The sequence below is a fragment of the Capricornis sumatraensis genome, chromosome 3 (assembly GCF_032405125.1).
Source record: "Capricornis sumatraensis isolate serow.1 chromosome 3, serow.2, whole genome shotgun sequence".
In the NCBI taxonomy this organism is placed as follows: Eukaryota; Metazoa; Chordata; class Mammalia; order Artiodactyla; family Bovidae; genus Capricornis; species Capricornis sumatraensis.
Window position 1 is genome coordinate 69,236,404 of NC_091071.1, and position 26,293 is coordinate 69,262,696.

The 26,293-nt window shown below is 35.2% G+C and overlaps 1 protein-coding gene across 3 annotated transcripts in view; it reads right to left on the bottom strand.

Moving 5' to 3' along the window:
* DYNC1I2 (dynein cytoplasmic 1 intermediate chain 2) overlaps positions 1–22,210 on the bottom strand; it is a 54,899-nt gene extending 32,689 nt beyond the window's left edge. For 2 of the 3 annotated variants that reach the window (XR_011144672.1, XM_068968189.1), the window contains exons 1-4: positions 22,100–22,210; positions 20,649–20,765; positions 18,351–18,468; positions 7,437–7,527 (exon numbers count right to left, since the gene is read on the bottom strand). Coding sequence is in view for 2 of the 3 variants with exons in the window: in XM_068968189.1 (XP_068824290.1) it covers positions 7,437–7,527; positions 18,351–18,468; positions 20,649–20,756 (317 nt within the window). In the remaining variant the exon portion in view is untranslated. Of the gene's footprint in view, positions 1–1,753; positions 1,814–7,436; positions 7,528–8,154; positions 8,173–18,350; positions 18,469–20,648; positions 20,766–22,099 lie in introns of all 3 variants that reach the window. The other variant, XM_068968190.1, reaches the window with a different exon arrangement.
* Between the last annotated feature and the right edge of the window lie 4,083 nt (positions 22,211–26,293).

Genomic DNA, 26,293 nt, shown 5'->3' on the forward strand with positions numbered 1-26,293 from the left:
ATTTAAACTAAAGCTACATATCTTCTGAATATCATGAAATTACTCAAGTCACTCCTATCTTAAATAAGTGAAATACATTATTTTTTGACAAACAGAAGAAGAAAGGTGTGGATAATGAAAATGTACCAAAAGAAAAATTTATTTTATTCTGTATCTGGGGGAATTTTTTACTATAGTAGATGTCTAAATTCTAAACCAAATATAGCACGCTTCCAAACTCCCAAAACTCTCAATAATGAATGTCTCACAAGAATATAAAGCTGGACATTTGAAATATATATACATATATTTGGTAATATAACTTTGTTCTTATATAAACATCCTTTTCAAAATCCTGTACAAAAAAGTTTAATAAAATTACTACATTTAAAGAATTAATTTTCTCTAAGGTCCCAAATGTGGGCCACAAGAGATTTTTCATGTGTTTTCTACCTTTTCATGTGTTTTCTAGCTTAGAGAAAAAAAAGCATAATCAAAGAATTAAATGGAAAAATTTAGTAAGATCTGAAGTAACTTAGCAATCTAAGAACAAAATCTGAAATAAATTTTATATTCTAATTTTCAAGATGTAAACCATATGAAAAATAAATTACTCGTATCTGAAATATAATTTCAGTTATTTTTCATATCTGAAAAAAGTGCTTGAGTCAACAACATTAAGAATAAGTTACTAACCTAAGTACATATAGGGTTTAATAGATAAAAATCACAATACTACAACAAACAAAATAAGATTTAGGGATAGATTTGGGGAGATAATACCTTACTTATCCAAAGCCACTTTTACTGAGAACAAGCAAGCAGTTGAGGGTGGAGGAGCCTCAGGGGCAGCCAACACACAGAGGACTTCCAGCTAACATATAAGAAGCCCATATACTTTTTTTACATGGCCTAATTCAAGGTTTATTTAAGGGCTTCCCAGGTAGCACTAGTGGTAAAGAATCCACTGCCAATGCAAGATACATAAGAGATGTGAGTTTGAGCCCTGAGACATAAGAGATATAGGTTCAATCCCTGGGGTCGGAAAGATCCCCTTGGAGGAGGGCATGGCAAACCATTCCAGTACTGCCTAAAGAATCCCATAGATAGGGGATCCTTGCAGGCTACAGTACAGAGTCGCAAAGAATTGGACACAACTGAAGCAATTTAGCATGCACGTAAGGCTTATTTACTCAGACATAATTTCTAAAGGTATAGGGACATATGTTTTAGAAGCTTCAAACTATCAAGGGAAAAGAGCTATCTGAGTCAGGCACAGTGGCAGAAGTAAACATTTATAGTTTGCACTGGAGACTAGAATAAATAAGTAAATGAATAAATGAATAAATCAACAGCAATCTGGAGCCACAGTGTAGAAACCGACAGCTCTGTTCCTCTCAAAACCTTAAATATCATCAGGAAATTTTAATATAGGAAAATAAATTTTCATGTTGAGTAACCTAGAAAAGATTGCATGTAGAGTATGTATTTTTAAAAGTTTAGGAAGTTTGTAATACGCTGCAGAAAAACTTACAAAAAAATATAGCAATAATAAAAGTAATTTAGACATTTAAAAGTAATTTAGACTTAGGGTACCTATAAAATCAGATATGTATTTCTTTCACTAATGACAGAGGATAAATGAGGTGTCACAGTGAAATATCACTCTTCGTATTATCTGCATGTTAGAAATTTAAGAAAAATAAAATTAGGACAATTTCACAAAGAATCAAATTAACTATAAGAGAGGGAAGGTAATAAATCTATTCAATACCCCAAATCGGAATCTGAGTGAAGCTGAAGAACTGATGGATCTGTATCCCAATGCAGCGTCCTAAATGGTTGTAGGACAACCATGAAGCATTAGCAAAAAAGGCCATAAGTTAGTCAAGCAAATACATTCTATGAATAGCTAAAGTACTGTTCACAATTTAAAACCACATGTTCCGGTTAGTACAAAAAAAACATGAGATATCACTCAAACGCTTTAGTTCATGCAATGCAAACATACAACCTAGAATAGTTTAAAAAAGACAGTATTTTCAGATTGTAAGAAACTAATCTTGCAAAATAAGGAATAAGAACAGACAAAACATCCAACATCCCAAATACATTATTTTTGGATGATAACAAGCTAGGCTATACATATAGTTGAAATTTGAAGTTTCCTAATGAAAAAAGCTTTAGTAAAAACATCTTAGTTAACATATCATAATCTTGCCCAAAGCATTAAATGTGTGCAGGAAATTGTCATATTGGTAAAGGAAATGAGTCAACACATAAGCCTTTTGGTAAGAAAACCAAAGACTATTCCACTGGGATACAAAATAGCTTAAGTTTCCAAAATGTGACCCTTATGTAATTTATGGGTTAAGCACTGCCTTGGGCTTACATGTCATCTGCTTTAGAAAGCAACTAAAGATTTCTGTCTCTAGGAAAAAGCAGACATTTTTTTTTTTGCCAGGAAAAATATTTGATGTTCCAAGAATTTATCTAAACTAACTAAGCTTTTGGAGAATATCAATCCTAAATAAATATTTGGTTGTGTTTAGCCTTGCCTATTGGGTAAACAACTTCCACGGGATCTTTTCCAAAAGATATAAGGAAAATTTGGTCATTACTAGAATAAAAGGTCCTTTCTACACTGGTACTCCTGTAGATTAGCAATATGTAGGATAATTATGAATAGTACTATATGATGCTAGAATCCCTATTAAAAAGTTCAGCACAATACATTCAGTGCTACCATCTTTGTCAAATATATTTGTTTCTCATTTATGCAACAAATTATAACGTACAACTAAAACTACTATAATATTTAAAAAAAAGAAATGAAATCTTTACTTGCCTATAAACTTAACAGTAAAAGCAATCAAATGAACTAGAGAAATGCTTCATTTTAAAAATATAAAGAAAGATTTTGGGATTTAAATGGTAATGTGTGTATACAAAGAAAGAAGAGGCCACAGTGAAGATTTACTTTATACTAAGCAATGAATAGCAACAAACTCAGGCTTTGTTAAACCAGAAGAGGTTCTATGAGATGCTCTCCAAGGAATGTTCTGTACATACCCTTTACATTCTCTAAGAGTTCGAGCTGTTACCAATGACATAGAGCTCCTTGTTAAGGATGTCATTTTGGTCTAAAATAGAGTAAAACTCTACCTCAGAACAGAGCCAGTACTGAAAACATATCGCACAAAGTACGGGATTATATTACAGGCATCTCCAGACATATAAATTAAAATTTTAATATAATCCTGACACATATAATCAAAAGCCCAAGAGATAAACTGATCAAGAATGTAAAAAAGGAATAAGGAGCATGGATTATTCATTGAATAACTGTTATCTAAATCTCAGAGTTAACAGAAGTGACAGAGAAAGTAAACTGGAATCTTAATGATATGCAACTTGCCAATCAGCAAAGTTACAGAAATATCATTTTTCATGGCCTCCTACGTACTTATTCATAAATTACCACCAGGCCGAATAGAAACTTTTGGCATTGAGAAACTGTGATTCAGATGTTTTGATATCATACTTGGTAACGTCTAATGTTTTTTTCCTACTCCCCAAGTGCAGAAATCGTCGACTGTCTTAGCCAGCTAAAGGAGTTGAGTGTATAGGTTTATACATCTCACACATCTTCATGCATTTTGCTGTTTATTTTTTATCATCATGCCAGCTCAATTTATATCCATTCTTTTTCCTTCTCAGACTCTAGCATTCTTTTCAAAAGTCACATATTTTAAAATGGGATTACTTCACTGCCAATATCATCAATTAATCAACAATATTAATTATTTCTCTATTATGGGATCTGGAGATGATTTAAAGGAATTCATAGTTTTCTCGCTGTGTGTACATATATATTAAAAAGTGAAATATTTAGTCCTCTTGAAAATGAACAATTAAAAATTAGTTTGGGTTTTCAAAGGAGATGACATATATATTAAGACTAAAAAGATATCGTCATCTCATTAAAAAAGAATTCATTTTTCTCACCCATTAATCTTATACTCATTCTCTAATAAAAAAACAAATATCCTTTTAAAAAAGTATCTTTGATATTAATTTCTCATTTTGAATTAATTTCTCAAATGCTTTTTTCTCTGCAACCACGCTGTGTGATCTTTCAGTCTTTTAACTTTACTGAGGCTTTCAATAGCTAAGTCAAAGATCTCTCTTGGTAACTGTCACATTGCATTTGAAAATATGTGGATTGTTATAATATATCTTTTGATCATGATTTCTAACATAATTTCACAGTGATAACAGACTTGAGAGCACAGGATTGATTTCAATACCTTTAGACCATGACATTTTTGCATCTTGTTTTATGTCCCTGGATATGTTCCAGTGTCTCCAGGTCTATAGTCTATAGAAACTTGAATAGAATTTGTATCCTGCTGTTGTGTGAAAATTGTATAAATTTTAATTATGTTGAATTGGTTCACAGTGCTTTTCAGGTCTAGTATATCCTTCTACTTTCTGCCTGTTCATTCTACTAATTTTTGAGAGTTTGACATTGCAACTCCAACTAACAATACGTATTTTTAAAAATTGCAGTATAGTGGAACTATATGTAACTTTGTTCTGTATTTTCCAAGTCTCCTGTAAATTTTATCATATTTTCATAATTTAAAAAATAAAAAATAAAAACACGTATCCCTAAAGATACTCAAATACTCGTTTTCTTGTTTTACATCTACAAATCTACACTTTAAACACAATTTAGCACATTATTCTTAGGATTTTTCAATACTGCTGCTGCTGCTTAGTCGCTTCAGTCGTGTCCGACTCTGTGCGACCCCACAGACGGCAGCCCACCAGGCTCCGCTGTCCCTGGGATTCTCCAGGCAAGAACACTGGAGTGGGTTGCCATTGCCTTCTCCAATGCATGAAAGTGAAAAGTGAAAGTGAAGTCGCTCAGTCGTGTCCGACTCTTCGCGACCCCATGGACTGCAGCCTACCAGGCTCCTCCGTCCATGGGATTTTTCAGGCAAGAGTACTGGAGTGGGGTGCCACTGCCTTCTCCATTTTTCAATACAGTGAATACTATATTTAAGTTATGTAAATTAATGAGCATTAAAATCCAAGTTCCATGAAGGCAAGGACCAGGAACATTATTTTCTCTGACAGCCTATAGCACTTAACATTAAATTGGCAATTCAATTAATATGCATTCTAACAAAATAAACATATTTCTTAACAGTTATTTACTTCCTATACCAATTTACAATATTCCAATTGGGTCTAATAGTCTTTAGGTTTTCCAATGAAACTCAGGTGGTCATATTTTAATTTGCATACATGCTACACAGTATTTTTGAAAGCAAACTAGCTGATGCTGGATTACAGTAACCTTTCTATTCCTGTTCAAAATCAAGAACAATGAATTAACACAATACAGTATAGGCATTAAAATATAATGTCAAGTAAGGAAATTTAATAAAATTTTTTGTGTTTTTTACCTTGGGAAATACTTTTACTTTGGTAATGTATTATAAGGGGAAAATAAAACCCTTCTGAAAATGCCCTTTGTTTTACTAGGAAAGGAATACTAACATATTTGTATAAAAATACAGAAGTACAAAAGCATGAAACAAATTTAGCCTTTAAAAATGAATTTAGACTAAATAAATTCAGCCTTTTATCTATAATATATTCTTTTATCATGTCACTTAACGTCCAAAAAGAGTATTGTTTAAATCTGCAGTTTCAGTTCTATAAACAGAACAGGTTTGGAAAGCACATCTCAAATTCAGACTGGTGAGCCTTTTGTGTCTTCTAATTGTTAATGACAACTTGATTATTCAGAAACTGATTAAAGGACTGAGTTTATGGATTAGTTAGCCCCTTTTCTTCTTTTTTTGTCTTGTCTTTTAGATACTCATTACTTGTTTGCAACTTCAATCGAGGTGCCTGGGCACAAAGAAGATAAAACTTCTTAGCTTACTTCTCATTAAAAGGTGTGTTTAGGTTTTCCTGAGGTAGACATTTAACTTCCTAGCCCAAAATAAGGATTCTGAATAAAGATTTTTAACTGGCTATGTTTAGTCTCATTTCAGTTGCCATAAGAAATAAAAATGTAAGATGTTGTTAAATAAAGATTCGGTATTATTGGGAGTGTGACAAAGAGAAATACTTTTCTCAGTATGGTATTCGCAAAGAAGTTGAAATCTTACTGAATGTTTGAACATCAAGTCCCAACATGTATGCAGGATGATAAAACAAATGTGAGATACTGTTTTACAACGAAGATGCAAGTTCAGGAAAACTTGGCAGTGACTTTTTAAAATTGAGGTATAACTGGCATATAATATCAGTTTCAAGTATATAACATAATGATTTAATATTTGTATATATGGTGAAATGATCACAATAAGTCTAGTTAACATCCATTTTACATAGTTACAAAGTTTTTTCTTATGATTTTCTCTTTCTCTTTAAGACCCAATCTCTCAGCAACTTTCAAATATACAACATATTATTGTTAACTACTGGAGAAGGAAATGGCTACCCACTCCAGTATTCTTGCCTGGAAAATCCTATAGACAGAGGAGCCTGGCAGCCTACAGCCCATGGGGTCACAAGAGTCAGACATCATTTAGCGACTAAACCACCATAAGGTGTTTTTTAATATATATATATGAACTGTTAACTACAGTCTCCATGCTGTACATTTATACCTCCATGACTTATTTTATAACTGGAAGTTTGTACCTTTTGACCCCCTTCACCCATTTTGCCTACCCGTTACCTCCCCCACCTCTGGCAAACATCAAAAATTTTTAAAATGAAAATAAAAATGAACCAATCTCTTCTCTGTATCTATGAGCTAGTTTCATTTTTTAAATTTCACTTATAAGTGAGATCATACACTATTTGTCTTTCCCTTTGATTTCTTTCACTTAGCATAATGCCCTCAAGCCAGTAAATACTTTTTAAAATTTTTATTGAAGCCAGTAAACACTCAATGTTTCCTTAGCAATTATTCCTTATTCTTGATATTTTATGTATTATTTTCTACCTAATTAGAATAACTTAATAGAATAGAATTAGGCTGTTTAACCGAATTGTTTATTTTAATTACCAAATAGAAATTAAGCATAAGAGAGACTTTACACTATTTATACCCAAAACGCTCACATAATAACCAATACAATGCTGCTTAAATAGAAAAAATAATTTAATGAATTAACACTTCTATTTTTAATATAAGAAAATCAGCATAAATCAGTTAACTAGTCAGTAGCTAAATTAATCAAGTGTGACAGTAAAATAATGTTTTTAAAAAATTTCCCCCCAATTTACAACAATTTCTGTGTCATTTAGATTTCAAAATGTTACAACTAACTCAACATAACTATCTAGAGTCGCTCTATACCACTGACAGTAACTGGGTAGTAAATGCATTCTGTCATTAAAATATTGAAAGAAAATTACTGTACCTAGATCCCACGGCGCCATCTCCAGAGTCCTGGCTCCCAGCTTCGCTTGGTGTGCTCACAGATTTGGAGGATGGAGACATAGGAGGAGGGACTAAATAGTGAAATAGACAGGTATCCGCTGTTACTACACGCAGAGGTTGCTCAGCTTATGATGTTTCAAAAGTAATTTAATATGAAGTAATTAACAAAAAATAAAAAATAATGGCAAACCAAAAAACGAAAGTACATGAATGAAAATGAACGGTAAAAGAAGAGGAGAAAGACAAAGTTAACAACACATGCTGACAATTCATGCAATTTCTCTGGCAAAATGCATTTGGGCTTTATATTAAAAAAAAAAAAAGGCAAGATTATGAAAGGATGCATTTTCATCTCGGCCAACACCAAATGTGGGTACTAATTTTCAAAGGAAAGCATTCCTTCTCGCCTTTCTAACTTTTTGCTTTTAAGATTTATTTTTTGTCAATCTTTTCTTTCAAAAAAGGATTAATATCTTAAATGATATAATTTTCCCCTCCAAAAATATAAATAAAGAAGAGCCAATTTAGAGAAATGACTACCAGTAAAGGAATGACTCCTTTAAAAGTTCATTAGTTTCCAGCAATTTGGGTGAAAAATGCAAACAGGCCATAAAACAACATGCCTTCTAGACATGATGCATAACATAAAGTGATGCATGCAACTTAAACAAGGCAAGGCTGAATGGTAACTTCCTTACCCCAGTATTCAGAAAAAACTGAAGTGTACAGACAAAGATACAGACACCCAAAATATTCTTAATCCCTTCTTATAGAAAAATATACATTTTTCATAGTATATAAAACAAACAGCAAATGCTCTCCCCTAAACTTGTTACTTTTAACATTAGATACCAAAAGTTGAACATGAGTATTTCATGCTATTACACTTGTAAACTTTTTGATTACCATTTGAGGGAGTATAAGAGGATCATCACTGCCATCTTCTGGTTGAATTTTAGCATAAATGCCCCCAACCGCAAGTATCTTTTTAAAATAATTTTTCAATGTACAATATCAAGTGACTAATACATTTTATGTTGAACTGCAAGCCCTTCTTTTAATAGTTTACTGAAAAGAAGGTTAAGTTCCTAGTTATATAGGAACCAATCGAAAGAAATAGGTACTTAATTAAAAGTCTGTGTTTTTGGAATAGTCACATTCACTGAATCCTTAAAATTATGTTTAAATGTTTACACATGCTTCTGTAAAAACAGTGGGTCTGCAAATCTAACAAAATGAACAAGTATAGTATGATGATTTATATCTTAAACATAGGTACAGAATAGATCAACCTTATTTTTCAATGCTAAATTCTACTGGAAACCCACAGGAAGATTAGAAGGAAAAAAACCAGAGCTAGAATGTTGATTTCCTGAGATACTGTGGTTAATTCTTGCTCAAATTTCAAAAGACCATAAAAACATAATAAAAGGTTTATAATTTTGCAATTAAAATCTCTCAGAAACAAAGCTAAAACCAGACTGCCTTTATATAATTCACATGTGGACAGTACTGTGCTAGGGGCTGCATGTATAACTCAAAGTAGCCAAACATGACTTGTATCTAAAGTACAAGAACTTCAATGTCCCCTAACTTCTCTAACTTTGCCAACAAAGGTCCATCTAGTCAAACCTATGGTTTTTCCAGTAGTCATGTATGGATGTGAGAGTTGGACCATAAAGAAAGCTGAGCATCGAAGAATTGATGCTTTTGAACTGTGGTGTTGGAGAATTCTCTTGAGAGTCCCTTGGACTGCAAGGGGATCAAACCAGTCAATCCTAAAGAAAATCAATCCTGAATATTCATTGGAAGGACTGATGCTGAAGCTGAAGCTCCAATACTTTGGCCACCTGATATAAAGAATTGACTCACTGGAAAAGACCCTGATGCTGGGCAAGATTGAAGGCAGGAAGAGAAGGGTCAACAGAGGATGAGACGGTTGGACGGGATCAACTCAATGGACATGAGTTTGAGCAAACTCAGGGAGTTTGTGATGGACAGGAAAGCCTGGCATGCTGCAGTCCATGGGGTCGCAAAGAGTCAGACACGACTGAGAGACTGAACTGAACTTCTCTTAGGTTAAGTTTTTCCTCATCTTTTTGTCCAACTCTCACTGTGAGGCTTCCCCTTAAGTCCCAACTGATATAGTAATAAAAGTAACATCTCAATGGCACCCTACTCCAGTACTCTTGCCTGGAAAATCCCACGGATGGAGGAGCCTGGTAGGCTGCAGTCCATGGGGTCGCTAAGAGTCAGACACGGCTGAGCGACTTCACTTTCACTCTTTACTTTCATGCATTGGAGAAGGAAATGGCAACCCACTCCAGTGTTCTTGCCTGGAGAATCCCAGGGACGGGGGAGCCTGATGGGCTGCCATCTATGGGGTCGCACAGAGTCGGACATGACTGAAGCGACTTAGCAGCAGCAGCAGCAGCAGCAAGAGTGGTTTGTCTACTGTGCTGTAAGCATAAGCACAAATATGTGTATTGAGTTATAGTGAGGTACTACAATGTTTTCATATTAAAGATTTCCAAAGAAGAAATTTTTAGCTTTTTAAATTACATACTTAACTTTAGGCTTAGGAAAATAATTTTTCTAAGTATATATAAAAGAAAGATTTGAGGAAAAATAGTGATATGAAATTAAAAGACGCTTACTCCTTGGAAGAAAAGTTATGACCAACCTAGATACCATATTGAAAAGCAGAGACACTACCTTGCCAACAAAGGTCTGTCTAGTCAAGGCTATGGTTTTTCCAGTGGTCATGTATGGATGCAAGAGTTGGACTATGAAGAAAGCTGAGCACTGAAGAATTGATGCTTTTGAACTGTGGTACTGGAGAAGACTCTTGAGAGTCCCTTGGACTGCAAGGAGATCCAACCAGTCCATTCTAAAGGAGATCAGTGCTGGGTGTTCTTTGGAAGGAATGATGCTAAAGCTGAAACTCCAGTACTTTGGCCACCTCATGCGAAGAGCTGACTCACTGGAAAAGACTCTGATGCTAGGAGGGATTGGGGGCAGGAGGAGAAGGGGACGACAGATGAGATGGCTGGATGGTATCACTGACTCAATGGACGTGAGTTTGAGTGAACTCTGGGAGATGGTGATGGACAGGGAGGCCTGGCGTGCTGCGATTCATGGGGTCGCAAAGAGTAGGACACAACTGAGCCACTGAACTGAACTGAATTTTGATACATTATAAAATTCTTTTCCAGTTAATGTTTTTTCCCCTTTCTGGTGACTTTAACTCTAATCAATAAGTTCCTCGCCAGTATCTTAACTAGTTAAGACTGTGTTAAAAAAAATGCTACCTCAAATGTTTTATGAAAACAGGTTAAACAGTAATTATACATACATAAGTAAACACATTAAACTAGGCAATTCTCAAATAAAAGTTTCAGAAATAAAAAATAAATCACAGGGGTGATGCAATTAAATTATCACAGATCTTCAGCCAGAAGCAAAATAAATCACAATTTCAAGTTTGTAACCAGACAAAAATCTCTTTCCCAGAACTATTCCTTCAACCAAAAGACAGTTTTCACATCAAATGATAAAGACACTCATTAAGGACTCAAAGTTTTATCTGGCCCACCAAACTCATCTTGCATCTATCTATACCACAGAAGGGACAAATCTAGAAAAAGAAGATGACTATCATTGAAAAAGGAAGAATGTAAACAGGAAAAAAGGGAAAGGAAGCATGATTTGGTGACTACCCTATTTTAACCCAATTAGTCTAGAAAAGTCAAAGAATATAGTAACTGTGCAATAAGGCAATATCACTATACTCCCAGCCTCCAATAAACACCCAAAAATGAATAAACGTGTGCACTCAGGAAGGCTTAAAAAAAAAAAATCAACTAAATAGCTCATAGCCACTCAAATTTCAGCAAAGACTTAATTCTAGAATTCATTTTAAAAAATGGTTTAAGAGTACAGCTTTAGAAATAACATAAGCTTTATTAATTAGCCTTTGCCAAATACCTGAAATATGATTTGCATGATTAGAACAGTGATTCAATCGGATTACCTTCACGGTACAGTTCTGTATATAGTCTAAAATAAGGCTTTAAAAATGGCACAAAATAAAAGATTTAATATTAACATATAAGTGAATCAGATGAATGAATTTAAGTTTCTTAGAAGTTTAGAGCAGAGATATCTAACCCTTTCTTCAAAAACCAAGGAAGAAATGTGAAGTAAACTGAAAGACAAATCTACCCCCATTAACCACACCGATCATGCAAGTAATACTGGAAGGCTGGGACACTGATTCTTTACGACAAAAAGCTAACCAAGAACTAAGAAGGCCTTTCCTACTAGCCTAGAGCTTGGCCTTCCTTCCCAGGACATAAAATTAATACTGCTGCCAACTGGTCTATGAAGAAAACAACTAGAAATTTTAAAACCACAAAGGAAAAAAATAAATAAATAAAACCACAAAGGATCTGGGTATGCACCTAGATTTAGAAACCAGAGTCAACTTTGAGTCAACTGCTGAGAACTATACAGAAGTCACAGACATGAACAAGGATGGTGCACAGCCCAATTATTTTCAAAGGAAGTCTCTAGCAAGAAGGAGCTCTTGCCAGGAAGAACCCAGAAAAGGTGGACAGCCAAAGAAAGTAAATGTAGGGAGTGTTGGCAGACCACAAATGGGAGGAATGAACTTCTGAGATAACCAAACATAGCTCATCTATGATACTTGGTACTCAAAGGCTAAGTTACACAGTAATGCCCTCTTGTGGCTATAAGTGTTTCTAGACTGGAATATTAACATTTAAATAACTGTTAAGTTTTCATACTTTATCTTTTTTGTCTTGAAAAATGATGCTTTAAACTTTAATTTTCTGAAATAGCAATTTCTTCCTTTCCTATGATCCCTTCTTCTGATAGCATTAAATCCCTCCTCTAATCTCCCCTAAATGTTTCCTTTATTCTCTTTAATGTTTCAGAGTACAGGTAAATTTTCTAAAAGAAATTAATAAAATTTTATAGCATTAAAATACCATAAGGAATTGTTAAAATTAAGCTAAACCTGAAAAAAATGACTTGATAACAGAAATTAGTCTATCTAAAAATCAGAATTACTAGTTATTAGATAAATAAGTGCTAGGGAATGTTGTACATGATGACTAGAGCTAACACATACATAACACTGCTGTATGATACATAGGAAACTTTAAGAAAGTAAATCCTAAAACTTCTCATCATTAGGAGAAATTTTTTTCTTTTTCTTTTATCTATATGAGATGATAGATTTTAACCATACCTACTGTAGTAATCCTTTCACTACATATTACATATACACATAAATCAAACCATCATGATGTACACCTTAAACTTGTGGAGTGATGTATCTGTCAATTATTTCTCAATAAAACTGGAAAAATCCGATTTAAAATATTGGAAGTTACAAGAGAGGGAGATAAATGAAGCTATACTTATTTTGACTACCAAACTTCATTTATTCCTAATAAAAAACTGATTATCACAGTATATAAAATCAATATACTATGCCCTACTGATACAGATTCAGGCTACAGAACAACTGACAAAATCTGTTTTCATCTCTTTGTAAGATGGTTAAAACAGTAGTCACACATTCAAAAAGATTCACTTTTTGGGGGGGTGCGGGAGATCAGTGTTTATTAACTCCACATTTGATAAAATATGTCTTGAAAATCGTGCCTAAAATTAACTTTCTTAAGACTGGCCACTTAAATTTCATTAAAAAAAATAATCAAGCCATATTTCTTTTGCGAAATATTCAAATTTCAATTTCCACTATGCATTTTGCTTAAATTTAAACAAGATTTTGTTGTTACTGTTTTTAAAGCAGATGGCTCTTATTAGTCTTACTAGGTGGAAAGACATATGACCTTATAATAATTGAACAATCATTGAAGCATCCAGTCTGCAGTGGACACCGGGGATAAAAAATTAACATGCTATCACTGCTCCCAAGGACCTCTGACAAAAAAACAATCAAATGATCAAATAAATAAGAATCTATCAGCAAAGAGAAGCTAAGAGCAGTCTTATTAGCTGTATCTCTTTAAAAAAACTAATTCTTTTCAGTAGAATTTTTTTTTTTCAAGGGGAAAAAGTCCATTTTAGCTAAAACCAGACTGATGTTTTTAATAAATCCTTTTGAACATTCTAGTGGTGTTTTCATACTTCTATGATTTAAAAATATTTAATACATTTGTAGTGAAAAGAAAAACAATTATCCATCCAGGTTATGACACAGAAACTATTTTTATTGTTACTAGCAAGGAAGTTTGACAGCCAATGCTTTCACCTGTATCCTTTATTCTCCAGGCCTAATTTCAAATAAATACTGGAAAGATCTTTAGATACTTGTGAGAGAACAGAAGGTGGAAAACTACACAACTCACTTAATGAGATTACTATAATCTTTATAATAAAACCAGACGAAATACAGTAAAAGGAAAAAAACTATAGGCCTGACTCTGAGTTATAGATGAATTCCTAAATATTAGTGTTATGTAAGAAAAATATTTTCTCATAACTAAGATGGATTTGTTCCAAAATGTAAGCATGCTTATACATTTGAAAATCTAACAATATAAATTATATTAACATATTAAAAGGCAATAAAAAGCATATGATCATTTCAAAATATGAGGAGATCCATGAGTTTGTCATACATAGTTGGGGCTTTTAAAGAATGTCAAAATTCTTTGTGAATGTGGGCTGGACTTAGTGACTCTCTTCCAATAGACAGGAAATGGCAGAAGCCATGTTCTCTGACTTCCAAGGCTAAGTCATAAAAAGGATAGCTTCTTTCCAGCTCTCTTTCTCTTTGGACTGCTGACACACTGCAGCTAGGTGACATGCTGGAAGGATACTCAAGCAGGTAGTTTTATGGAATGGCCCACATAGATGAGAACTCAAGCCACCCACTAACAACCAAAGCCAACCTGCTGGCCATGTGAGTGAGCAAATCATACGGCTGGTAAAGCAAATGTTCAGGCCCCAATCAAGCCTTCAGATGACTGCAGCTCTGACTGATCTTGACTTCAACCTCATGAGAGACCCCGAGCCAGAACTACCAAGCTAAGCCACTACCAAATTCCTGACTGGCAGAAACTATGAGTGATAATAAACCTTCATTATTATTTTTTTAAAAATCAAACTGATATAAGAACAAAAAACTTGAATAGACTATAACCATTAGAAAAACTGAAATGGTGAATAACTCCTGCTCTCCACTATCCTCTGGGGACAAAAAGCATAATCTCAGATAGTTTTACAGTTGAGTTCTACCAAGTGTTTAAGGAACAGATGATATCTATCTTTTACAACTGCTCCACAAAACAGCAAAAGAGAAAGCTATCCAATTTATTTTAAAACCATAACCATGGTGGCCACGGAACATGAACAGCCAAAGAAAATTACAGGCAAATTTCATTTATAAGCATACATAGAAAAACCCTAAATAACATAACTAAATGGAGAAAAATTAGGTTGGATCCCTACCTTCTACTGTATCAAAAAAATGTGACATAAGTATCTAAAGGTGAAGGCTAAAATAATAAAGAAAATGTAGAATCTATTTGTATTCTCAAAATAGGAAAGGATATCTTTTAAAAGAAGATCAAAAAAGGAGGGGAGGGGTTGTCTATAATAGATCTGATCACTACTAAAAGATTTAAACATATCAAAATGTTCGATCCTTGGTCAGGGATCTAAGATCCCACATGTTCCAGAACAACTAGCCCCGTGCTGCAACTACTGAGCCTATGCGCTCTGGAGCCCGTGTGCCACAACTAGAGAGACTGTGTGCCCCAACTACCGAGCCCAAGCACCAAAACAGAGAGTCCACACGCTGCAAGCAAAGATCCCTCATGACGCAAAGAAGATCCCAGGTGCCGCAACCAAGACCCAACGCGTTCAAATGAATAACTCTTTTAAATGGAGGATTCTGTTTCAATAAAAGATACTACGATGGAAGCAATCTAAAGGTCCACTGACAGAGGACTGGATAAAGAAGATGTGGCACATATACACAATGGGATATTACTCAGCCACAAAAAAGCAAGACAATGACATCTGCAGCAAAACGCATGGACCTAAAGCTGTCATACTGAATGAAGGCAGACAGGAAAACGTATCATATGATATCACTTATATATGGAATCTAAAAAAAAATGGCACAAATGAACTTATACAAAACAGAAATAGAATCACAGATGTAGGAAACAAACTTATGGTTACCAGGGGGAAGAAAGAAGGGATAAACTGGGAGATTTGGACTGACATATACATAATAGTACTGTATAGCACAGGGAACTCTTCTCAGTACTCGAACTATATGTGAAAAGAATCTAAAAAAGAGTGCCATGTGTATAGGCATAACTGATTCACTTTGCTGTACATCTGATACTAACACAACATTTTAAGTCAACTATATTTCAATAAAAAAATTTTTTTAATACTGTAGATAATAAACTAGGAGAAGGTATTTTTTAAAAGACTAAAAGAAAGAAGTCCTCTCTTAAGTATACAAGGAACTCCTACAGCAAAATAAAGAACCCTAATGGTAAATGGACAAAGAACATGAATATGCAATTCAAAGAAGAGAAAATGTGAAAAGTAGATAAATGAAAAAATGGTCACTCTCACTGTAAACAGCTAAATGTGTATTAAAACATTCTGACATACTATTTTACACCCATCAAGTAGACAAAAATTAGAACGTTGGATAATATCAAGTGATGTGGATACAGTGAAACAGTTACTTTCTCACACACTGGTAGCACAAGGATAAACTTAGTTATTCTTCAGAGTGGTAGTAGAACCTGAAAAATGTAAGTCTACAATAACATACCAAGCCAATTCTTCAGCATATATTCCAGAGAAACTCTTCCACAGTCCTTTCAAGGGAAAAGAATATATTCTTTGCAGTGTTGCTTGTGAAAGCAAAGCAAAGAGATAGAAGAAATCACTAGGGAACAGATAAGTAAAATATAGTATATGATAGAATATTATGTATCAGTCAGAAATAAATAACTAGATGTATATGTAAGAACATGGGTAAATCTCAAATACAAACCTGCTTTGAAAAAAAGGAAAAAACAAAGTGAAACACAGAGCACAATACCACTTATGCACATAAATCATATCCACACACAGATATATAAAAACTTGAAAAATTACACGTGCCAGACTGATCAAAAGGATGTATGTTAAAAACCAAGAATCAGTACTTAATGCAAGACTGTGAAGGAGAATGGAATTGGAGATGGGTAACGAAGGAGAAACACACACACAACTGAAGAACATTCAAGAATAGATGATGGAGGTGGGCCATAAATTGAGAAATATGAGAAAGTGAATTTAGTGAAACTAAAGTCTTAAAGAGAATAGAAAAGAAAAAAAAAATCCTATGGGAGAAAACCAAAGCCAAAGGCTCAGAAAAAAATGATCACTTAAAGCCTATACAGCAAACAAGCAACTTGGTTTAGGTTCTAGGGTATTATTTTTTTAACAAGATAAAAGTGTTTTGATTCATTTACTTTAAAAATTGCAACATGCAACATAAGTTTATTAAACAAAAGACATAAAAATTATCAATCTTCAAATTTTATCAATAAGAAAAAGACAAATAAGCTGAAAGGGCTTCCCTGGTAGCTCAGCTGGTAAAGAAACTGCCTGCAATACAGGAGACCCCAGTTTGATTCCTAGGTCAGGAAGATCCCTTGGAAAAGGGATAGGCTATCCACTCCAGTATTCTTGTGCTTCCCTGGTGGCTCAGATGATAAAGAATCTGCCTGCAATGTGAGAGTGCTTTTGAGCCCTGGGTTTGATCCCTGGGTTGGGAAGACTTCCCTGGAGGAAGGCACATCAACCCACTCCAGGATTCTTGCCTGGAAAATCCCCACGGATAGAGGAGCCTGATGGGTTACAGTCTATGAAGTTGCAAAGAGTTGGATACCACTGAGTGACTAAGCACAGCACAGTAAGCTGAAAGAAATAACAATGAAGCCAAACCATGAAAGTAACCAGCTTTTTTCACCTTAAAATTTTTTAGAAATAGCAATTCTAAGAAGACAGGTATAATACTTAGAGACTGTTATGTTACCGTTCACAACTAGGCAAACAGCAGGTACTCCCTTGTTATTTGTCCTCTGGACTAGATGGAATTAGCCCACAAACTAACCCTGAAATTTTAGGTCTCTAAATGACAAAAGCCACATCAAACTAAAATACTATGTAACAGCACCCAGTTCAGAATTATTTTAAGTGAGCATTTAATGTCTGTATGTAACAAGACTGTCCTCAGTACTTTTACTATTTCAGCTTTTTGGTCTAGTACTGTTATAAAAATGAAGAGACCAGAAAAAGAACAAGATTAAGTCAAACTGCTGCCAAAATCAGCTACCAATATTATTTCCCTTATTGGCACTGACAGCAGAAGGTTATAAGCTTCTCCTTCCACTCCTATACCTTTGAACATCAGTACACTTTTAGAACTTTGATTCACTATACCTCTCTTTAACTTATAGAAAGGATTATAGAGTTAAGAAGATTAGGAATCACATTCATCTTCGAGCTTAACACAGTATGGCACAGGAAACTAGTTCAAATGTCTGTCGAAACAAGTTACTGATTTAACAAGAAAAGCCAATTGGTTTATGTTAATAAATACAGTCTTGCAGCTCTTCTGAACAAACAAGATAACTATGTATTAACACATCTGAAAAAAGTCAATTCCAAACAAATTATAAGATTAATGCTTTTTACGAGGCACAAATAAGAAAGATATACAAAATACATTAAATCAACTCACTCATCTCATGTATATCTGAGCTGAGTAAGATCTATGCCTCTCTTTTATTAACAGATATAATCTTATCCTTACCAATGGGGGATTCTGCAGTTAGACCCATGCTTTGAAGCAATGCTTCAGCTTCTCTTCTTTTTTTTTCAAGATCTGATTCTTCTTGCACAGGAGCAACTGCTTCCTTCTTCTGATCAGTCTAAATTTTTTAAGTTAAAACTTAAATTTACATATGGTATGAAACATTTCTATTTGCAAAAGTACGTATGTTTTAAATAACATGCTAACACTGTATACATTTGGAGGTGGGCTTAGTTTTGAATACACATTATAGTCACCAAATGAAAATCATTCTGAGAGTTTTAGTAAAAATCTCCAAATGATATGTACTAAATTGATTCATTTTTATATGTAATCAAGAAGTTCTCACAAAAACATTCTAAACAGGTATGTTCAAAAAGTACAATTTCTAATTAATTTATAATATGAAATTGCTATCCATGGTCAAGAATTGTGGAAATCTCACAAATACATAAATATCACAATGCTATGAAAAAAAAAAATACAGACTATTATTTAAGACATAACAAATTTTAAGTAAATGAACAATTTGATTTGTTGAAAAAGTACAAGTGCCTCAAACTTCTATATGTAGTCTTCATTGTATTTATGCAACTTTATGTAGAGGATGTTTGTCAAAAATTCATCTGGAGAAAGGTTTTATTTTTATTTTTTATCAACTGTTGGTCTTATTTTCATGGTTTGGTAAAATCAAAATTTACTCTTGCATAGCACAAAACATTTTTCATTACTGAAATTTTTACCAACTTTTATTTTAGCCATTTATTGTTTTAGCAAAATCTTCCAGTTATAACCCTCAATATTCTCAGATCAATACTCTCAACATCTCAAGGGAAATTTAAGCCTTAAAGGGAAAAGTCTTATGTATATACCTCAAAAGTCTATTTCAGCTAAGACAACCATTACTCATACAATTATCGGCAGTGAACTTTAGTCATAATATTCTACCATATCATTTTAACTTAAAAGAGTCATCAGAAAATTTCATTAAAATAGCCAAAGAGACTATATTATCAAGTAACCCTGTATCGATATATAACAATTAGATTTACTGTTTAATAGCACTGATTTAATGTCTCTTGTAATGTTTGATAAACTTTAAATTAGATTTAAATCATGTAATAGATATTCTGTACGGCCACTTATGGCCATGCTTAGAAAACAAATACCAAATTTGCCCTCAGTTCTGAAGGGTTTGTGACTACAGGTACTAGTTTGGAATGGTTCTGCCAGTCTTACTCATGCTTCTATCACTTAGTTTTTAATCAAATAGCTAACCTAAAGGCCCAACACTCTTACAGTAATGGATCACAAAAAGGTTCAGAATAAACTAGAAAATTCTTCAATTGTAGGCCTTTACAGAATTACAGCAATGCTGCACATAAATTGTACCTTTGGTTTTTCTTTTTCCTTAAGAGATTCCAAGAAGTCTTGGCTATTATTAAGGCCAGTGGTCCCCAACCTTTCTGGCACCAGGGACAAGTTTTGTTGAAGACATTTTTTCCATGGACAGGGGGTGGACAATGGTTTCAGGATGATTCAAGTGCATTACATTCATTGTGCACTTTATTTCTATTATTATTACATCAGTTCCACTTCAGATCACCAGGCATTAGATCCTGGAGGTTGGGGGCCCCTGATTCAGGCTATCACATAGAAAAACTTCATACTAATGTCACATTAGAAACAAACTATCTAAACACTGGCCATTTAAAACATTGAAGATAAAAATATACAAATATGTCTACACAGGTTTCATAGGGACAAATGTACATTTCAAGACAGGAACAAGCAAAATTATCTCTAGCTCAGGGTCAATGTATGTTTGCCATACATAATAAAATGGTGATGCCAAAAGTCAGATCTAAGTATCTAGCCCACCCTCATGATAGTATCAAACCCACTACCTGGTAAAAATATTTCAATGACCAACTCATGACAAAGGGGAGACAATCAATTAAGTAATCCCTTAATCAATTAATAATCTAGTCTATATTTCTCTTTGCCATTATTTATTCTGACAACTAGCAGTTCTGACTGGTAAAATATTCAGATAAGCTGAAAGTCCAAACTAAGTTATAATGTATATCATGTTTTATCAGTAATTACAAGGCAGATGCCCCTTACTTTATACAGTAAACATATTCCTCGAAGACTAAATATGTATATTGAGCTTTTCACCTAGAGTGCTATATGTGCAGTCACAACTGCTGGAATTTTAACTATTCTGTTATTAAAGGTATAAGCACTTAAAATCCAATTATTTTATATTATCTTTAAAAAAAAAATCAAACATACTTCCTTTTTCTTTCTTTCTTCTTCTTTTCTCTTCTTTTCCTCTCTGATTTGAGCCAACCGCTGCTTCTTACGTTCCAACTCTGCCTTTAATTCACTTTTGTCAGACATGTTTGCAACCTTAAGAAGCATACAATCATTTACAATCATCAGTAAATTGGTAAAAGGAGCACTCTTTCAAAACTCTGTCTTTCAAGAAGAGAATTGTCTTGAAAGGCCATGCAGTTCAAGGTCATCAAACGAGAACATGTACACTCTACTTTTAAAATAAAAGAAGCACATATACTACTAAGACCTGAAAATCATTATAAACAGATGTATATAGGAAATATTCACAGTTGAGCACAGTAATTAGCACTCAGTAAACTCTTTAATGTTCACATGCTCAAATTTAACACAATGTCTCTGGCTCTTAAAACAGAGGACATGGATTGCCATTAAAAGCCAAGCTCTAAGACACAGCAAATCTGCTACCAGTTTTGCATTCACTCCTAGAAATCTGATAAAACCGGCAGTCAGACAGAAAATTCCTATAAATTCTAAAACTACCATGCAATAGTAATACTATGAAGAAGCAAAACACAAATATACCATCAATAACTATCAACTGTACTTAAAGGTAGAGCTTCCCTGGTGGCTCCGGCGGTAACAAATCTGCCTGCAATACAGGAGACCAGGATTCTATCCCTTTGGAAAAGGAAATGGCAACCCACTCCAGTTTTTTGCCTGGAGAATCCCAAGGGCAGAGAAGCCTGGCGGGCTATACAACACACACACACACACACACACACACACACACACACACACACACGCACGCGCACGCACACACACACACACACACACACACACACACACACACGAGAATCCCAAGGGCAGAGAAGCCTGGCGGGCTATACAACACACACACACACACACACACACACTTTAAGTATGCTGGGGTCGCAAAGAGTCGGACATGACTGAACGACTCTAACACACTTTGAGTCAAAGCCCAGCAACAAAGTCTGAATAATTGCATACAGCTGACAGAACCGCTCAACCTGCGAGAGGCCGGAGCCTGCAGGCCTGACACATTCATTCACTTTCTTAAAACTCCAAGAAAGAGAAAGTCTCAGGAATTTTGTGCTACAATCTCCGCGTCTGCGTACTTTCTAACACACACCGGGTGAGCAAGGCGTAAAGGAGTCACTTCTCCCCTGGGTATGGACCAAGAGGGCGCGGCGTCTTGGGGAGGTGGCCTCGAACGAGCCTCAAGGCTTCTCGGGGCCCCTCCGAAGGGTCCAGAGAGAAGGGAGTGGGTTCGTCGAGGCCCCGGCCTTCCTGACTCACCCCGCCTCTCCTTCCCAGGGCCGGGCTGGGCTGGGCTGGGCGGCACTGTCCGCAGGCCAAGCCGCCCTTAGGGGCGCGACGCGAGACACAGCAGACAGAAGGAGACGGAAGGGCAGTCCACCCACCTGTTCGGTGGCGGGATGGGGAAGAGTCCGCCTGCCAGCAACTTCCCGGTAACGTCCCTCTCCTTCGCCCGCAACAGCAACAGCCGCCGCCACTAGCTCCGCGGCTTCCCCCAGCACACAAAGAGGGATGGGCGGCGGCTGCTACGGCGAGAGCTTAGAGACAAACGGCTTCGCCCCAGCCAAGGCGCTCCCAGAAAGCAAGGCAAGGCCCCAGCTGCGGGGAGGGGCAGCCTCTCTACCACTTACCTGGGTAAAGCAGTAGCCAAGAGATGAGACAAAGACTCCACCCAAGGACCAGAAGCGTTTCCCCTTTGCAGAAACTGGAAGACTTAGCCTAATAGCCTCGGGCCGGCTAAGAAAACGCCACCCTCGCCGGATTGGCTCCAAAGAGAACTACAAGCCCCAGCTGTGAGGGAAATCGGCATTCGGCGAGCAATGCTCTCTGGGGGTTATAGTCAACGGTAGTCGCAAAGCATGCTGGGATGTGTAGTGTTTCCTAGTCTTTGGCGTTCGCTTTGAGGCCTTCCGTCAAGATTCCAGAGACAAGCTTCCAGCTGTTCTCTTTAATGTAGTCTCCTTGTTTGGTCAGTGCTCACAATGTTGTATGTGTTATATCTTAAGATATTTGATTCCACATTGGCCTAATTTTAAAAAGTGGTGAACCTATGTATTACACTGCACATTTGGTGAACATTTCTAAAAAATTTATACCAGTATTAGAAAAAAACACCTTATAGAGGTTTAAGCAAAATCTATAATACAAAATCTAAATTTTGAAAATGTAGTGTAACCTTACTGTCAAAAAATGTGAGAAATTGTCTTTAATTATAAAAAGATTTGTGAATCTTTACTCAGTTTTCACAAGCATTCATGGTTGTAAACTTGATTAGCTGGATTATTGCAGTTATGAAAATTAACAATAAAACCTCTGATTGCTATATTTCCTCTTTAATTTCTTCATGTACACATGGAATGTCTATTTGAGTCTGTAAATAAAATGATTACTGTTGCAATCAATGAATCAATAGAATATGATGTACTCTTTTCCAGCCAGGGACCTAGAAATAGAGGAATAAATCAAGAAGAGAAAATTTGTGTACTAGAAGGTAGTACCTGAAGGAACTATCTAGGATGCAATATGGAGAGAAAAAAAAAAAGGTAAGAAAGATTTAGAAACGTGGAGGATAGGAGGAGTAGGTCTAACAAACATCTCATGAAATTTTAGATGAGAAGGAGAGAGAGAGTAGAGTAGAGGCAATTTCAGATGAAAATACAGTTTTCCATAACTAGTGAAAATCACCAATTCACAGATTCAAGAATTCTGGTTAGTTGCAAACAGGATAAATGAAAAGAAATCCACAATTTGATACAGCTGAATGTAACTGTAAAAAACAAACAAAAAAATAAATCCTGAAATAACAAAAATTTCCATTAACTGATGAATGGATAAAATTGTAATACATTCATACTGTGGAATACTATTCAGCAACCAAGAGGAATGAACTACTCATATATGAAATGGCATGAATGAATCTTGAAAACATCATGCTAAGTGAAAGAAGCCAGACATAAATGGCTATGTACTGATCTCATATTTGTGAAAACCTAGACAAAGCAGAATCCTAAACAATGACAAAAAGCAAGCCAGGGGTTGCCTGGGTTGGGCTGGAGAGAGTAACTGTCAGGGAGTCAAAAGGAAACTTCTGGAATCGTGAAGTATTCTGTTACTGTGGCTTGGTAGTATATTTTGCAATCAGAAAGTGTGAGACCTCCAACACTGTTCTTTTTTGAGATTGTTTTAGCTATTTGGAGACCCTTGAAGTTCCATATGAATTTTAGGATGGTTATCTTTATTCCTGCAAAAAAAAGGCTGAATGGATTTTAGGGATGGATTGTGTTGAATCTATATACTGCTTTAGGGAGTACTACTGCCATTCTTCGGAGAAGCCAATGGCACCGCACTCTTGCCTGGAAAATCCCATGGATGGAGGAGCCTGGAAGGCTGCAGTCCATGGTGTCGCTGAGGGTCGGACACGACTGAGCAACTTCACTTTCACTTTTCACTTTCATGCACTGGAGAAGGAAATGGCAACCCACTCCAGTGTTCTTGCCTGGAGAATCCCAGGGATGGGGGAGCCTGGTGGGCTGCCATCTCTGGGGTCACACAGAGTCGGACATGACTGAAGTGACTTAGCAGGAGCAGCAACAACTGCCATTCTTTCTTTTTAAAACCTTTAACCAGACTCATTAAGAAAAAGAGGGAGGGGGCTCAAAACAATACAACTAGAAGCAAAAAAGGAGGAGTTACACTGGATACCACAGAAATTCAAAGGATCACAAGAGACTGTTACAAGCAACTCTATGCCAATAGAATGGACAACCTAGAAGAAATGGACAAATTATTAGAAAGGTCCATTCTTCCAAGAATGAATCAGGAAGAAATAGAAAATACGAACAGACCAATCACAAATACTGAAATTGAAACTATAATTTTAAAACTTCCAACAAACAAAAATCTAAGACCAGATGGCTTCATAGGTTAATTCTCTCAAACATTTAGTGGAGCGTTAACACCTAACCTTCTGAAACTCTTCCAAAAAAATCCAGAGGAAAGAACACTCCCAAACTCACTCTTATGAAGCCACTATCACCCTGATACCAAAACCATACAAAGATATAACACACACACAAAAAGAAAGAAATTTACAGGCCAATATCACTGACAAACATGGATGTAAACATTCTCAACAAAATACCAGCAAGTAGAATCCAACAATATACTAAAAGGATCATATACCACAATCAAGCAGAATTTATCCCAGGAATGAAAGGACTTTTCAATATCCACGAATCAATCAGTGTAATACACCACATCAACAAACTGAAGAATAAAAACCATATGATCATCACAGTAGATGCAGAAAAAACTTCTGACAAAATTCAACACTCATTTATAATAAGAACTCTCCAGAGAGTACTGCTGTCTTAGTATCTTCCAGTCTGTGACCTTTCAAAGTCTTCTGTGACCATAGAATATCTTAGTCCTTCTTTAATTTCTTTCAATACATTTTTCTTATTTTTGGTTTCATTGGTTTTGGTTTTTAATATACAGGTTTTGGCCTCCTTGGTTAAATTTTATTTAATTATTGAATTCTTTTTTATGCTCTTGTAAATATGTTGAATTTTTAATTTCCTTTTTGGGTTGTTCATTGCTAGAGTATAAAATATAGCGGAGCTTTGTGTGTTCATCTTGCATCCTAAAACTTTGCTGGATTCATTTATTTGCTCTAACAACTTTTTTTGTAGATTCTTTAGGATTTTCTGTTTACTATGAGGTTATGTCACCTGTGAATAGAGGTAGTTTTACTTCTTTCCAATTTACACATATTTTATTTATTTATTTTTTTGCCTAATTTAATTGGCTAGAATTTCTGGTACAATGTTGAATAAAGTGATGACAGACAGCACACTTGCCTTGTTCCCTAAGGAGAAAAACTTACAGCCTTGAAATTACTTCTTTTTTTTAAAAGGTCAGAATATCTCCTCCTTTCATTGGAAGAGTAACCAAGATTATTTCATGGAGTCTGGTCTCTCTTAAGACCACGGGAAACCCCTCAGCTGTTATTTGGCCCTACTCACACAGGAACCTATGTCAGCTCTGGACTGGAAGAACTGATGACTCCAGCTTTCAGGCACTGAGCTGAAAGAGGTGTGGGAAATACCTAGATGTAGTTTGTAATTTCCATCTACTTAATAGGGAATAGAGACTGTGTGAAACCCTTTAATTAGTTTCTATCTCCTAGTGTCATGAAATTTCTATCTCAGTGATTAAAGAATCACTGTCCAAACGGGGATGCATATCTGTTTTTCAAATTCTAAAAATCTGATTAAGTAAGTAAAGGTATATATAGCCTTAGAATGCAGTACCATAAAACTTTTGAGATCAGTGTGGTAGTTCTCTATATGCTAATGGAAAATGACCTTCATTATAATTTACAATTGAAAAAAGGAAGGTACAACCCACGGCTGATTCATGTCAATGTATGGCAAAAGCCACCACAATATTGTAAAGTAATTAGCCTTCAATTAAAATAACTAATTTAAAAATAAAAAATAAAATCTAAAAATAAAGTAAGGTACAGACTCTCCAGAATGAAAACCACAGTCACAGAAAGTTAACCAAAATGGATTACA